Genomic DNA, 15,652 nt, shown 5'->3' on the forward strand with positions numbered 1-15,652 from the left:
CCTTACATTTGAAATAAACCTTGGCGTATGTTTGCCTGAACACAGCATCACGAAAACGGAGGTAACATTATGAATCTCCGCTATTAACCTTTAGACGCCATCTATACTTCACATATGTCACTGTTTGCGACTCTTCCCACTAATTGTTCTTTTTTCACCTCAGCACTACATAGCACTTGTGGCACCATGTTACAGGTATACAAAGTGTTTATGTAAACAGAACCAGTACTGCCAGAAAGCACCAGATGTTACTCACGTGAAACAATATCGGTTAAAAAACTCTGTTTTAAAATCCGCCAGTTTTCTGGGAGTTAGTTTTGTAAGCATAAAGAGCACCATCTAAGCCAGAGCTCTGTCATCAATATCTCAAGTCATACAGTTTCCGCCAAGTAACAGCCAAAAACTTCTTGGCGATTCATTTACACACGGATGGGAGATGTCATTTCTACAACTCAAAATTTCATGCCAATCAGCAAATTCTTTCAAGCATAAGGCCTATGCTCAGTCAGCACCTCTATTTTTTTCAATCCCAGCTGCACTGCTCACTTCATAATAGGAGCCGTCTGGACGCCTTAATTCAGTTAGTTGCTATGACACGGCGCAACCCACGTGGAGAGACTCTAGAAGTGACTGCTTGCGCCGATCTCCAAGGTTGCTTGTGGCTGCTTCATTTCATCCGCGTCACCCACCAAGACCACCGCGGTGACCCAGTGGTTATGGTGCTTGGCTGCTGACCCGAAAGACGCGGGTTCGAGTCCGGCCGTGGCGGTTGAATTTCTTTGGAGGAGAAATTCTAGAGGCCCGTGTACTGTGCGATGTCAGTGCATGTTAAAGAACACCAGGAGGTCGAAATTTCCGGAGCCCTCCACTAAGGCGTCTCTCATAGCCTTAGTCGCTTTGGGACGTTAAACCCCACAAACCAAACCAATCCACCAAGACAGTTTCCTTCCCCACAACTGTGGAGCAGGTGATCGGTCGGGTCAACCATGTCTAACGGACATTGAAAAAAATACAGGAGGTGTTGGCTCAGTTTTGCAAATGATATCCAGAAAGAGCACAAAAAGAAGACATGAAAGATGAAATACTGTCCAGCTCTGTATGCGTAGGACATCACCAAATACATAATTCGGGACTCGTCAATAAATGACAAAGCAACAAGAATATCCGCTGTATTCAATAAGTTTATTTGGCGAGTGATAGAAAGACTGTGCTGTAGTTGAAAAGATACACTACACATGATGCAAAGTTCACAAGAGAATTTTCAGTTACAAATACAATGTGAGATTACATTAAAAAAATATTAAGCAGCAGCAAAAAAATGTATGTATATATAATGGCGAAGTACCACTACACGCAAAGCAAGTGCAGTCAAGAAAACACGCACTAGAGAAAAAATTCCCTGACGAGTGTCGAGAGACTAAGCACGAGCTCCAGGCGCATATGTCTATTGCAGGAATATGGTGTGCACTAAAAATTAAAAAATATGGCTCATTTCGCATTGTATACATGTAAATTAACAAGTGAAACACAGAACATGAAACGCAGAACTTAGCTTTGAGGATTACACAGCACAAGAGTGTAATTTCAATAACAAATAAATATGCAACAATACTGTCAAACTGACTCAATGAACAAAAATAACATTCACAATGAATCGAATTGCAAGCACCCATTGAGCTTGAAACTCCTCCATGAAAAATTTTATCGAACCCACAGATCATTCTATGGCGTATCATTATGACACCCTAACGAACCATCATGCAAGTCCACAGTACCATAGGGTACAATGAAGTAGAGTTTCAATACCAGCAGGAAATCTAAAAAAACTGCTACAGCCGTTACTAGTGTTTCTCTCTTTTTCTTTTATTTTGAGAGAGCAGTAACATAGAATGTTTTCATTGCTTTAAACTTTACAAAATGAGAAGCCATACTTAACAGGCTGATCATGCCATAAGCCACAGTAAATGCACTGAAACCCGTATTAAACAGCAAATATATAAATACCAAATGCATAGAAATGCTAATAGGTTCAGACAAGACAGAATACACTTTTGCACTGTTCACATCAAAGAGTCAAACACATGCTCTCTTGCAAATGTGAAAACTAAACTTGTGTTACAATGCCATGTGTGCTGCTAGCAGTCAGAACAGTCTATTGAGTAATATGGTGAGCTGCGGAAAGCACTTTTTGCAAACCTACAAACACCAAGAAGCATCTTAATGATGTGACTAGTTACAAGGAACACACAGTAAGAAATGAAAATGTTTGAAGAAGGAGAAACCACGGAAAAGCAAAAAGAAAGAGCAATCTCGAGAATAAGGTTATTGCACAAAGAAGACAACGAGAATGGAAACCTTACTGCGTGCTTTGCTTTGCAAGGTTTGTCAACTCACGGCACAAAAAGTTAAAAAGCTGTGCAGTAATTGAAGAAACCTGCAGACACAACACAAGTAAAAGCTGCTACAACTCCACAAGCGTCTGGTGTACTCAAGGATCTTGTGAGCCTGTGATGAGTATTTTAGATCCCCTAGGTACTGAGATCACCGATGTCCCTCAAACTCAAACAAATTAGTGCCAAGGAGATCAACAATAGCAAACTGCAAATAAATACTTAAAAGTTTCAGGAAAAAGGTAACAAATTAAAAAAAATGAGGAGCCTTACTGCGGTGACATGGACTAGAAATGTGACACGAGATCAAAGCACACTATTCAGATCGGTAGCATCTCGAGTATGCATGTCAGGTGAACAAATACCACAAGGAATAATGAAAGCACATCTTGAAGGTCACTTACAACGTTAACTCTTGGTGAGTGACTTGGCAAAAGGCGTAAGCCACACACAAAGGATTCCTACCATACGAAAAATAACATAACAATGCCAAAATAAAACTACTACGCTGTCACAAGCACAAAGGGATACTCAAGTGTGTGCTGCAAGACGACAGTGCAGTACAAATTACACCTCAACAGCTGCAGTTGAGTAAAGCTAGAAAAACCTCAGCTGTTCTTGAAACCACACCTCCCCCTACTAAAACACAGCAAAAGAAAAAAATATATATATACTATATCGAGCGTTGCATTTTAGCAAATGCACCCCTTTTTCAATCCAGCTTAGGCAATAACGTAAAACAAAGATGCCACGTATCAAAGTCACTAAAGTACCACACAATAAAGCACCGCGAGCGTAAAAAGCCTGAAGACATGCCAACCTTCCCAACCCCTAAAATGCAAGGCAGATGTCGCATGTTCTTGAGACATGTAGCTCTTAAAACGCTTTTACCAAATGTGCACTCAATAACTGAGAGTGAACTAACTTTAAAATTGTAATTTTAATGTTAATATGTTTTTTACAACACAGACTGTTACATTGAAATGATGTCTACCTGTATAAAATTACTGTATACAGTAGACTCCCTTTAAGACGAACTCCAAGGGACCATGAAGACTGTTCATCTTATCAGAAGTTCTTCTAATCAGGAGTGCTTCTAAAAATTATGTTTGAGCATGCAGTGTGTGTCGCAATACTTCATATATGTGAACAAAGCCATGAAATAGTCTTTTAGGAAAAAAATAACTGCAACATAAGCATTTACTGCACTACTAGTGCAGTGCATCAGGCACTGTTGAGTGTTGCCCAGTCCGTTATTTTTTTTTGTTGTGTCTGTCAAGAAAATCGTCTGGCTGCTACAAGCGTAGGCATATTAAACCTTCCAAGATATCCTTCAGTGCCCTCACAGGGGAGGAGCAGCGACAGCTCTGCTTTAACAGAATCGCCCTTTCAACGGAGACGTGGTTAGGTCTCTGTGCCTTCCCGCGTCGCATGGATCGTCGGCGGTGCAAAAAAGCTTTAATTTTTTTTTAGCTTTTTTTTCTTTCCTTCCGCTGAAATACTGCTCAAATGGTCGAGTAAAGCTGCATGGCTTGGGCGCGGCTGGTCGTGAAAGTTCATCTTAACCAATTAGCACGTGTGCAGTGTACATCTTAAGCGGATTTTTTTTGCATTGACTCTACGGGAAACCAAACAAACGACCACCACTGTTCATCTTAACCGAGGGTTCATCTTAAGCGAGTTTGTCTTAACAGGAGTCTACTGTACTGCCGCGTACAGGTTGACCTATTATGAAGTCGACCAGTTTGTGGGGGCTAAGGTAGTTTTGGCCAAGCCACAAGTATACGCTTTCCGTGATGGTGCTCGTTCCAAGCAAGATGTATGGAGCTCCATGTGTCAAAGAAAATCCTCAATTTGTATGCAGATCAGTACCGCTAACGAAAATTCGAATCATGTGCCGTTTACCCGACTCGCATACGCCTGCAGTCACTTTCCCAGACGAGAGGTAATGACACTTGAGAGAACTTCCGGAAGCCTCTGAACACTTGTGGTCGTGTGGGGTTGGAATCTGAAACTGCAGGATCGTTAAAAGTTTGATTGGTCTGGTTTGGTGCCTAGTCAGCTGGGCCATACACAAATATGAGAGGAAAGATACGGTGCCGTCTGATCACCTACAACTGCTGGCCTTGTGAGTACACTGTTACGCGTTACACGTGCCGTAATGCCATCCTGCAAGGAGCTACACAGGGGTGTGCTAGTCAACTCACATTTGGAGTTGACTAATTTTTTCGTCAGCAAGAGCTACGAATTGGGGGCAGTTAAGCTACATTTGGAGTCAACTTATATGCGGCAACATTATTTCTTTATTTTTTCAGAATGTCTTCAACATAATCTTAAACACGACACCAATATACGCTTGTGTCCCTGCAACCAGTGGATTCCAAAAATTTACATCACCTCACTGGCTGAAACTAATATATCTTACCAAGCATGAAATGATTTTAATGATTCCAAGGGGCTCACCAAATAGCGCATGAGTATCATTATCTCCATCCATTATAAACAGCATATAGGAAATGGGCTGCTGGCATTAAATGGCACGCACTCAGATCTCCGCGCAGTTTAAACACAAAAAATGCAGTTCTGAGGAAAAGCAAGTGCTCCAAAAACATTTTCAAGAAGAAAGTAAAGTTCACTTAAAATTCTGTGAGAACAAAGCGTACCAGCGATTAGTACTGTGCACATCAGAACCAAAAGGTAGCATCAAAGCAGCATGTCAAGGGACTCTCTCTGAACCACACCAGGATTAGGCTTACCAGTGATATCTCAAGATATATATATATATAATGTCCCACTCATCTTTCCATTACATTCATTACACAAGAAAACAGATAAATGCTGCAGTTTGCAAAGCATAAATTCTGAAGGAATGTGACCAGATAGGGTGGCATGCATATGGTGAGAGACATAAAGAGAAAAAAAAAGTCAATTGCTGCACACGCGTTCTAAACTTAATAATTACACGTGGTATTGAGTAGCATTGTCTAAGTGGCAAGCCAGGTTGCAGTGAAGCTGGACATTACCATCACTCCCAATTAAGCTCTGCTTCGAGCTCGTGTGGTCTGTCACGTAGAAGTGCTGTAAAGTAGATTCAAAGCCTCACCATGCTCTAAACTAGCCTGCAGCGGCTGCAAACATGCCTAAGAACTCGCCATCTTGTTGACGATGGCAAAGAGGCCACAGTCACTTGCCAGAACTAATTGCGTCTGTGAACTTTGCCTCACATATTCCATGCTACAAATGCTTGGTGACAGACGTTCACGATGTCCTCAGGGGTGGTGCAAGATAAAGCCTTCTTTTCTTCCAAGTAAAGTCACTTGGCACTTTAAGGACATGCTTAACTGGCTATACTAAAACAGTGCCCGCACTGAAAGCAAGGAGTATCCAACTGCAGCTCGAGAAAGCTGTGTGCCAGTCTCTAACAGAGTGCCCTAGCCTAGCTGAATTCTGCATGCCAACACGAGCAGCCATGGAAAGAAACTTGGCGTCATCACAAAAGTTTTCTCAGTAGCTGCCTAAATATTGTTGGCACAGGCAAAAAGACCGCCTCTCTCCCTACCAGAAAATGTAGTCCCAGACAGATCACACCCACCCTACAGCTGGGGACACAATCAAGGCAATGGAGGCAGGTGCAAGCAGTAAACACTCCAAAAATGCTTCAAAAAATGCCTCACTAAATCCTGTTGGAAACAAGAAGTGTACAGGATGTACCAAGTAGATATGCGGTTCCGAACGATACCACCGCGTGTACAGTTGGACCAGAATGAAATGTGAACAGCATCTGTGAACAAAACAAAATACTTTACCTCTCTACTTATATCTGCAGCATGCTACTAGCCCGATTCCTGTTTCTGGTTGAAGGATCTATCAACTCTCATACATAAACCGGTTCTAAAGCAATATCTAGCTTCAAAGTAGAAAAGTATTGCGTATGCATGTATGAGTTACATTCTGGCCTGACTGCACATCTGTTATACACCCTGACACTGGTGGCTAAGCATTAGGTGCACATAGTATCAGCACCTATTGGCCTACTGCTACCCAACGTTAAATGCAAAATGGTCACACGTTCGATTGCTCAGTTTTTAAACACTACACCTCTAGTACAAACCTTCCACTGTGCTTCCCATCATGACGTTGTGGATACATTTTGTGATAAATGGCAGAAGTTGGAACAAGAGTGCCAGCCCGAGCTCCAGTCCTACGGGTTCTACACCAATAGAGTGCCACATCTGGTGTTGCAAGCCAACCGCTATTATTCTGAAAGGAATTGTTTCGCACTGCTTAGAACCATAACATTAGTCTGAGGCTCATCTGTCAGGGTCATAAAGGTTAGAATTTGCAAAAAAAAAAGTATAAGATGCCAGCAGAAAGAATCTCCCTCCCCCCTTACGACAGGTTGCCAAGTTCTTGGTGCTGCCAATTTACTCCCATTGCAGATGCAGCACTCTGCCACTGGCACCGAATTAAGGCAACAGCAAGCACAAACAAGACAAAATTCAAACATAGCCTAGTACTGACATTTTGGTACATATAGGCTAAGAAAAAAAAAAAAAATGTTTCCCACTCAAATTTACTGCATGCTTTGTGACCTGAGTGCTGGAGTGAGACTGCTGGAAAAAGTAAAGAAAGAAAAATATCTGGAACACCCATACTCAAAAGATGCAGAAATGCGTTCATAAACCAGCACTCTTCCAGCCTACGTCACACCGGGGCATATGTGACTGACCTGGTTAGCAAAAACACTCGGTGCTTGACAGCAAGGGGTGCACCGAGAGGTACTCTGGTCATTACAGGGAAACTGGCGCAGACACAGGCAAGGAGAACAAAACAGATGTTCCGAATCCCTTCCTACAGACTCAATTAGGCCGCATCCTCCTCTTAAAGGGACACTGAGGAGAGCACTATTAATATTTTTTTTATAGTAAAATCCGATAGTTCGGCATGTCATGGCTTTGTTGCCACTTGGCCGGCAGCGAAAGATGCATTTATTTCTAAGAAATTTGGATTCGAAGTTGAAAAAGTTTTTCCCGCCGCTCTGATTCAAACTTGGGATTCTCCTATGACGACACAGGACTAAGAGACGTGAAACATGACGTGCGCATGACGTAGCGCAGACTCCATGATTTCTGGCAGCCAGCAGTGCGGCCTAGCAGCAGCCGAAAAGAAAGCTACCGCCGGCCGCACGTTGAAGGCATCTATCGGCTATTGCGGCAGTCGCTACAGTCGCTTCGATTACGTTTGCACTGGCGTTTTGCCAGCGTTACGATGGATCTCGTTCTCGAAGTCGTCAACGAAGTTCTCGCAAATAGACACCTTTAGCATACCGTGTACCTTGTTACCGCTAGCGGAATACCGGGAGCCCGCCTACCGCCGGAAAACAGGCGCTGATTTGTCCCGATGCTTCAGGAGCACGCGTAGCTGCCGGGCACGTGGCACCATCTGGCGACGTCAAGGAGATTTGCGCATGCATTTGCTGCGCCTCAGTGATTCGTGGCCTAGTGTTGCTAGAACTATTGGTTCTAGCAACACTGCTTTGTCCTATGACGTCATGACGCTTGTACTTGCGAGTTTGGCCTGTGGCGGCGATACCTGTATTTTGGTTCTTGCTCTTTTCTACGTTACAAGAGCTTTGTTGTCAGTATGAGTGGCGTTTTTGTAATCAGGAGCTGGTATTCTGTCAATGCAAGTCAACTTCAATTTCTCCTCAGTGTCCCTTTAATGTCACATATGCCAACAGGCAGAGGTCTATCAGTGAGTCTGGCACAAAGCACGAAACACATAAGAGAGGGTATCGCATGTGGCTATACTGAGTACCTTACACATACATTTTCTACCTAGTCATCATGAAAGCTGGCAGTACGCATTTTAAGGAGTGGTGACAACAAAATTTGAGGCCGTTTTTTGCACATGTGATGCACAGAGCCTCGGCAGCAATAGCCATGGATACCAAATGCTACCATGAACTCAGTGATTCATAACAGTAGAATTCGTGCTCAGCAGTTCCGGCTTGGTTTGTAAGCTAGGGAGAAGCATGTGACGCCATTCATCACTCATCGCACAGTATAGACTAACCGGGCTAAGAAACCTGTCATCTGCTTGCACGAATGCACAACCATGACTAGTCACACTAAAACATTATCATTGTACAAAAAAAAACAAACAAAAAACCCCCACAAAAACAAAACAAGCTCCTCGTATCATCGACGTCAAGTTGAGGCGAGTCTGATAGCCTGAATAACGACAGTTTGACGCAGTGAATGCTCAGAACACAACGTCTGCTAACTGTCTCGTAAATTGGCAAGAGCAATTCCTCGAAAACCCAGAAAAGCTGACGAAGTAGCAAATATTTGCGTCTCCGGTCACCTCGAGCTGGCCCAACAGTGTGGCACAAAATGAAAGCGCTGTGGCCAAGGGGGACCACGTGGTACCGTGTTCACCACGCTGCCTGGCCCAGCTCACTGGGGTGGTCCCTGGTGTGGTGGTAGCTGCCGGTAACCCCCGAGAGACGGCGGTTGCAGCTGGCGCAGCAGGGATGCGCGTTGGCCGCCGCCCATGACGGCGACGTTCTCCGCGAAGGCCGAGTTGTCGTAGGCGCCACCCGCAGCTGGCAGGGACGCCCCCACCAGGATGCCCTTGGAAGGCAACAGGGCAGCGGGCAGGCCGGTGTGGCCTGCACAGAAAGCGGTAGGCTCGGGTGTTAAGTCCCCACTGCGCATGCTAGCCCGGCTTGTACATGATGCCACATACTAGTCACTACCCACTGTACAAACAAAACACTATTACTACACTGCATGCACGCTCTTTATTGCGTACTCCACAATCCCGTCTCCAACTGCACACAAGAAAGCAGCATAAAACATAAAACAAAGCATAAAAACAATATGTACAGACCACAGGCTCTGCTTTTGCGCCATGTAGTGGGGCATTTACAACACCTCCAAAGCTCAAAATCTCTAGAAGATGAGAAGGGGTCTTGTCCTCACCCTTGAGGACCTTGGCAGCTGTATGGGCGTTGATAGCGCCTGACCATAGTGCCTAAAAGTAGGCCTACCAATGACGACAACAAAAGCAACAACAAAGTGCAAACAAAGCATAAAAAACAACGCCAAAATGCGCTCAAAATTGTAGCTAGCAATGTTAGGCCTCAGTTACTCCTTTTATGGCAAGAGTGATGTAACACAGCCGTTTAAACTGTGGATGATACAAACGTGTGAGCCACGACCGCACCCTCTAACACAAAGCACCGCACATTGCCGAAGTTGCTATCGTATGGTAAGCACCACTAGCAGTGAAGAACAGCGCGCAGTGCGAGCGGTGAACGGCGGCACGTGGCCCATGCGTCGCGATTGCCAGGTGAGCGGCGCACTAGCGTAAATAAATTCTGTCAGCCAAAAACAGATCTCCATGAATACATTTCCAGTGGATCTGCATACAAATTTTGTTTATTTATTTATTTACAGATACCTTACAGGACTCCAGGGAGGCATTGTGTAAGGGGGGAGCAATAAATATGTACAACAGTAGCTAGAAAAAACCAAAAATGCATAGAAACAAACACTGTTACGTTCTAAAAGCTGATTACAAATTATCACGACTGTGCAAAATACATGCAGAAAAACATTGGATCAAAAAAATTTAAATATAAATAAGACATAATAGTAAACGGGGGAAAAAGAACATGAACAAATACACAGGAAGGCAAATGGGCTAATAAACAGGGTGCGACAAAAAAAAAAAAGGCACGACTCGGGCAAAGAAGAAAACGTGCTCGGTGTTATCAATATAATGTTTGACCAGATGATTATGAAACGTGCCGTGGTTGCGCTGCGATGCAGTTTGGAAGATCATTCCATTGACATATAGCACGTGGGAGCGGAGAAAAGTTAAAGGCGTGAGTACTGCCATAAATGCGCGTGTAGCTGAGGTTATTGTGCGATCTGGTTCATGAATAAGAGGGTCGTTGCAGGTGCGATAAAGGTGACCGAGTGGCATGGATTAATTTGTGAAATAGAGATAAATTGGATGACAAGAAATTTTTCGTGGCCCCCTGAGATTCATCCTCCGAGTTTGTACTGTACTTTACAACAGGGCGTATTTCAATTCTATGTTGTTAGTTTTATATATCGTTCCTCTTTTTTTGGATGCGACAGAACCCGACACAGCACAGCGCATACAATGCCTGCACCACAGCCTTTCAGAGCGAGTCTTCTCACCTGGAGAGGAGCGGCCTGGCTGCCACCGCTTTTTCTTGGACAGAACCAGCAGCACGACGGAACCCAGGACCGTGGCCGAGCCAGCTACCAGGACCACAGCCAGAGGCCAGGCCTTGTCCCCTTCTCCTCCTGCGAGGGAGGGGGACACACAGGTTCCTCACGCTATGTTTTAATGAATTATCCATCGTATAGTACAGAGACGGGCAGATCCGGATCATGATCCGGATCATGAGAGGGAAATAACTAGAAGAATAAGAATGAAGTGGAGCGCATATGGCAGGTTCTCTCAGATCATGAATGGTAGCTTACCAATATCCCTGAAGAGAAAAGTATACAACAGCTGTATCCTACCGGTACTCACCTATGGGGCAGAAACATGGAGGCTAACAGAGAGGGTTCAGCTTAAGTTAAGAACAACGCAGCGAGCTATGAAAAGGAAAATGATAACGCTAAGAGATCGGAAGAGGGCGGAGTGGGCGAGGGAACAAACGCGGGTTAATGACATCTTAGTTGAAATCAAGAGGAAGAAATGGGCTTGGGCAGGGCATGTAATGCGAAGGCAGGATAACCGCTGATCCTTAAGGGTAACGGAGTGGATTCCAGGAGAAAGCAAACGTAGCAGGGGACGGCAGAAAGTTAGGTGGGCGGATGAGATTAAGAAGTTTGCGGGGATACAGTGGCGGCAACTGGCAAAGGACAGGGTTAATTGGCGAGACATGGGCCTTTGCCCTGCAGTGGGTGTAGTCAGGCTGATGATGATGATGATAGTACAGAGTGAGCTCCGGGCTGAAGCAGGGCACGAGGATAGAGCCCGTGGTGCATGGGGCTGGGTGATGTGCCAGGCCACTGGCAATGCAATGGGCAGCCTCTTGCCTTAGTGGCACCACTGTGCCTGAGACTTTTCTTTCTTGACCCGCCCATGAAAACACAGATGCACAAATCCTCACAGCTGCACCCTTTGCTTTCAGAGCTAACTTCAGCAAAGCTCACCCAGTCACTCAGGAGTGTTTTCCCACATAGCTCTGCTTGCTCCTCACTGCATTGGTAGGGGGCACTAATTTAAACACTTCTGTGTGATTTGGAACAAAAAACTGAAAGGTCTGGAAATGAACCCTGCTTGTATGTGCTGACAGATCTTTGCTATCACCAAAACAACACAAACAAGCTCAAGGACCACAAAAACCAGTGCCATGAAGTCCGTTCTTCGTTCTGTACATGCAATCAATCAAAATCAAGTCAGGGTATGAAAGAAATGACAACAAACTGCCACCTGAACTGAACTGCCAGACTCACCAGAGCTAGGCCCCATGAGCCACCAGCCGGTGGACTCGACAGAGGCATTAAACATGCCTGCGTGGTGGTGTGCATGGTGGCAGAGGCTGCTGTGGCTGCGGTTGCTGCCACACGCGGGGCCAGTCCAGCTGGGGAAGGAGGGCAGGCGTGGTGGGGGCGGCATGTCTACTATGGCCGACGGCGGTGGCCCCAGGGAACGCAGGGTGGTGCAGTGCGGGCAGCCTGCACGGACACTGCAGCCACCAAGCACCAGGAGCCACAGGATGCCCACCATCTGGGAAGGAGACCAGTGAGCGCCACTGATCAAACTGAAGATAATCATCATCATCAACAGCCGGGCTACGTCCATTGCAGGGTAGAGGCTTTCCACAGCAATAGCTGCGACACAGACAGTAGCATCTGGCGTTGAGCCCGGAGCATTGTTACATCACGAAACGGAATCAGTTGTTCTGTCGTTGCACAGCAGGCTAGAGAAAGAATGTGCCATGCAGTGAACTTGTTCAGAGTTTCGGCATTCTCTTTGCTTTTTTCTTCTGGTCAGCCACCTCTTACCAGTCCTGTACTAGCTGCAGCCATCCTAACCCAGCAAACTTCCCAACCTCATCAACAAACAAGAGCCTCTATAGATAAATGGTTAAATAAAGTCTTCTTGATGATATTTCCAAATTATTTGAAACCCTCAATCTTTAATGGAGCCTGCTATTCTACTTGAATGGATAACAATACTGAACAGAATCATACGTGCACTTATTCAAGTACATGATTTCAATGAAATTCATTTAGGGATCCATACCCTACAGGACAAGTCGCTTTACTGCAATATTGTGGTACGATACATGGGTGAACAAATGAAACGAAATGGTAAAACATTTCTTGGATTGCCTTATCATGCACTCCTATAGAACAAGCGTAATTTTTATGGCCCCAACTAACTGCACAGTCCTGTATCCAATGCTGTCACAACACTTCTCTGCTGAACTCCTCTATCACCCTGACCAGGTTGTCAACCCAATGCTCAAGTGGTTCCCAGCTCACTCATGGTAGAAAAGCAGCCGCGATGGCTCAGTGGTTATGGTGCTCGGCTGCTGACCCAAAAAACGCAGGTTCGATCCCGGCCGCGGCGGTCTAATTTCGATGGAGGCGAAATTCTAGAGGCCCGTGTACCGTGCGATGTTAGCAAATGTTGAGGAACCCCAGGTGGTTGAAATTTCCAGAGCCATTCACTCGACGTCCCTCATGGCCTGAGTCGCTTTGGGACGTTAAACCTCCACAAACCAAGCCATCATGATAGAAAACAGCTATAGATCACACTGCTTCCAGCATTATGATGGCTTTTTTTTATTGGCTTAACCATTTGTACCACTACATTTACCAGCAAGAGAGTATTGTGGGAAACTGTACTACAGGAAAGAAGTGAATAAATACATCATAAGCAAGACATGCATCGAACAAAAATGCTCTAAATTAATCAGACACAGAGCTGAACAAAACCTATGGTACAGCAGACAGATTAAAAAAATGTAAAAAAAGAAATAGCAAGGAAACGACCCACGAGGATGAAAATGAAATTCCACACAAAAGGAGTGAACCAAACCCAAGCATGAAAATGGACATGCAAGTACTCTTACGCAAATACGTTTCTATAAACTGCTCTAGATAAAACTGGAGAAACCGTTACAGAGGAGTGAAAACAAAGAAAACACAGCCTCTCATAAGATAAGATTGCCCTATTACAGTGAGTTATTTGAACCAACCACAACACAGCCATAGAAGTAATGCGTAGGTAGACACTTGAGGCGAAGTTCCATGTAATGACTAAGCTTTGCACGAGTTCACGGTCCCATAAAAATAAAATGAAAATAAAAAGGAAAAAGCATACATCTGCAATAACGACACAATGCTGCTAGAGTTCTGTCCATACCAGACTCCCCCACTGGTCCTGGTGATGCTTTCAACCAGACTAGCAACAGCATATACCACCTAAACATGCACAAATAATTATTTTGCGTGGCTTTCTTTTAAAAGCCATTACATCTCAAGAAGATTGGGTTTGGTTAGTTCCAGTTCGTTGTCATCACAGAACTCAAGTGGCAGTTACTGTTACATGTGGACCTATCTCCAACAGAGGTAAAATTTTTTCAGAGTGCCCAACGTTTCGCCCAGACAGAACAATATAGCTGATGCTACAGTTTCATCCAGACATACCAGTACATAGCATCACAAAATGTATGATTTTCAGCACTATGGTTTCGTTTGAAGTGGCGTTTTATGGGAAGTGGTCAGGTCAGGTTCGTTGTCATCAGGGACCTTAAGTGACAGTTGCTGTTCCATCTGGACATAACTGAGAGCGTTTTTTTTTTTTATGCTTGGATGAAACTCCATCAGTAGCAGCGGCTGATTCTTATGTACAGAGTCAGGGCTCATACTTCAAATTATCCAAGTGATAAACTAAAACTCTGCACCTGCCCTATAGTACAATGAGCATCTATAAAGAGCCACTAATAAATCAAAAAGCATAAAATTTTTAGTAGTTTGACCGCAGCTGCACCCGCCACGGTAGCTCAATGGTCAGGTTGAGCATGAGGTCGCGAGATCGAATCTCGGCCGCGGCGACCGAATTTCGATGGACGCTAAATGCAAATCCCACAACACATCCAGTGTGCTGTGCAATCATACTGCGCATTACTGAATCTCAGCTGGTCGAAATTAATCTGTAGCCTTCAAATAAAATACAGCACCTTCTCTAATACGCCCTTTAACTCCCCCACGTCGCGGTTCGGGTGTCCACCGAGAGTAGAGTTCGCAATTACTGCAGCATTCATTGCATTTTAGAACATTAGCTACTGCAAGCTACTGGTTACAATCAATCTGCACGCGACTCTAGAACGAGTTCGCGCGTGTTGAGAACGTGGACTGCACGAAAACAACGTGACGTGATGGTCATACCTCTCTGAAAATGGCACGCAACATATGTACCCCCTTAAGAGTGAATGCTGGCCTTCAGCTAAAGGCTGGCCGCCGGGGCGCAGTCATCCCCGACGGCGCTGATGACAGCAATTAACGAATCATTAATTGAATACCTGCCACATCTTTGCCAGGCACTGTAGAAGCCCTAAGCCGAAAAGGAAACACTTTAAGTGAGCTCGCACAAAGCATTTACCGAACAGCACATATTCCGCGCATTCCGCATCAAAATAAGACACTCCTCTCCTCACCTTTGGCAACATTCGCCGAACCCACAACATCGCCTCGCCTTCAAGGCGTCGACATCGCGCTGATGCAGAAAATCAGCGTCACGATTGCCGTTTGCTGCTTCTTCAAATGTAAACCTTACATTTTCGAAGGCGTGGGCGTAATTGAGGCCATGAAATGCGTGAAATAAATAAACGAGATGCTTCTTCGAACGCACGCCACAATCCACAACACCGCAAAATACGCACAACACTAGCGGCGCTTCGGAACTGCTTCGTACTACGATTGGTCTGCTGAATCACGTGGCCCTCGCGCACGTGACCATGCGCGCGACTATTTCTTTTGTTCATAACGTTTGCAGCTTTGCCGTGACGAAGCTGTGCTCAGTACGCATCATACATATATTTGTGTTGGCTTTTAATTATTACATGTAGCATACGAGTTACTGTAGATAACTTTTTTTGCCTTTTCTGAAGCCAACAACATAGAACCGAAGGGTAATTTCTGCGACTCAAAAATGAAAGCTTTCTTCCGTAGTTTCATTTATTTAACGCACAGCGA

General features: G+C 44.8%; 1 protein-coding gene across 1 annotated transcript; it reads right to left on the reverse strand.

Annotated features, from left to right (window-relative positions):
• Nucleotides 1-1,163: 1,163 nt before the first annotated feature.
• Nucleotides 1,164-15,345, reverse strand: LOC149332368 (uncharacterized). Its single transcript, XM_089557274.1, has 4 exons — nucleotides 15,115-15,345; nucleotides 11,900-12,173; nucleotides 10,607-10,735; nucleotides 1,164-9,063 (listed from the first exon to the last, which is right to left on the reverse strand). The coding sequence occupies exons 1-4, from the start codon at nucleotides 15,142-15,144 to the stop codon at nucleotides 8,849-8,851; spliced, it is 648 nt and encodes a 215-aa protein (XP_089413400.1). The 5' UTR covers nucleotides 15,145-15,345; the 3' UTR covers nucleotides 1,164-8,848.
• Nucleotides 15,346-15,652: the final 307 nt, after the last annotated feature.

Source organism: Amblyomma mixtum, chromosome 8 (assembly GCF_055824585.1).
Source record: "Amblyomma mixtum isolate Tamu chromosome 8, ASM5582458v1, whole genome shotgun sequence".
NCBI classification, from domain to species: Eukaryota; Metazoa; Arthropoda; class Arachnida; order Ixodida; family Ixodidae; genus Amblyomma; species Amblyomma mixtum.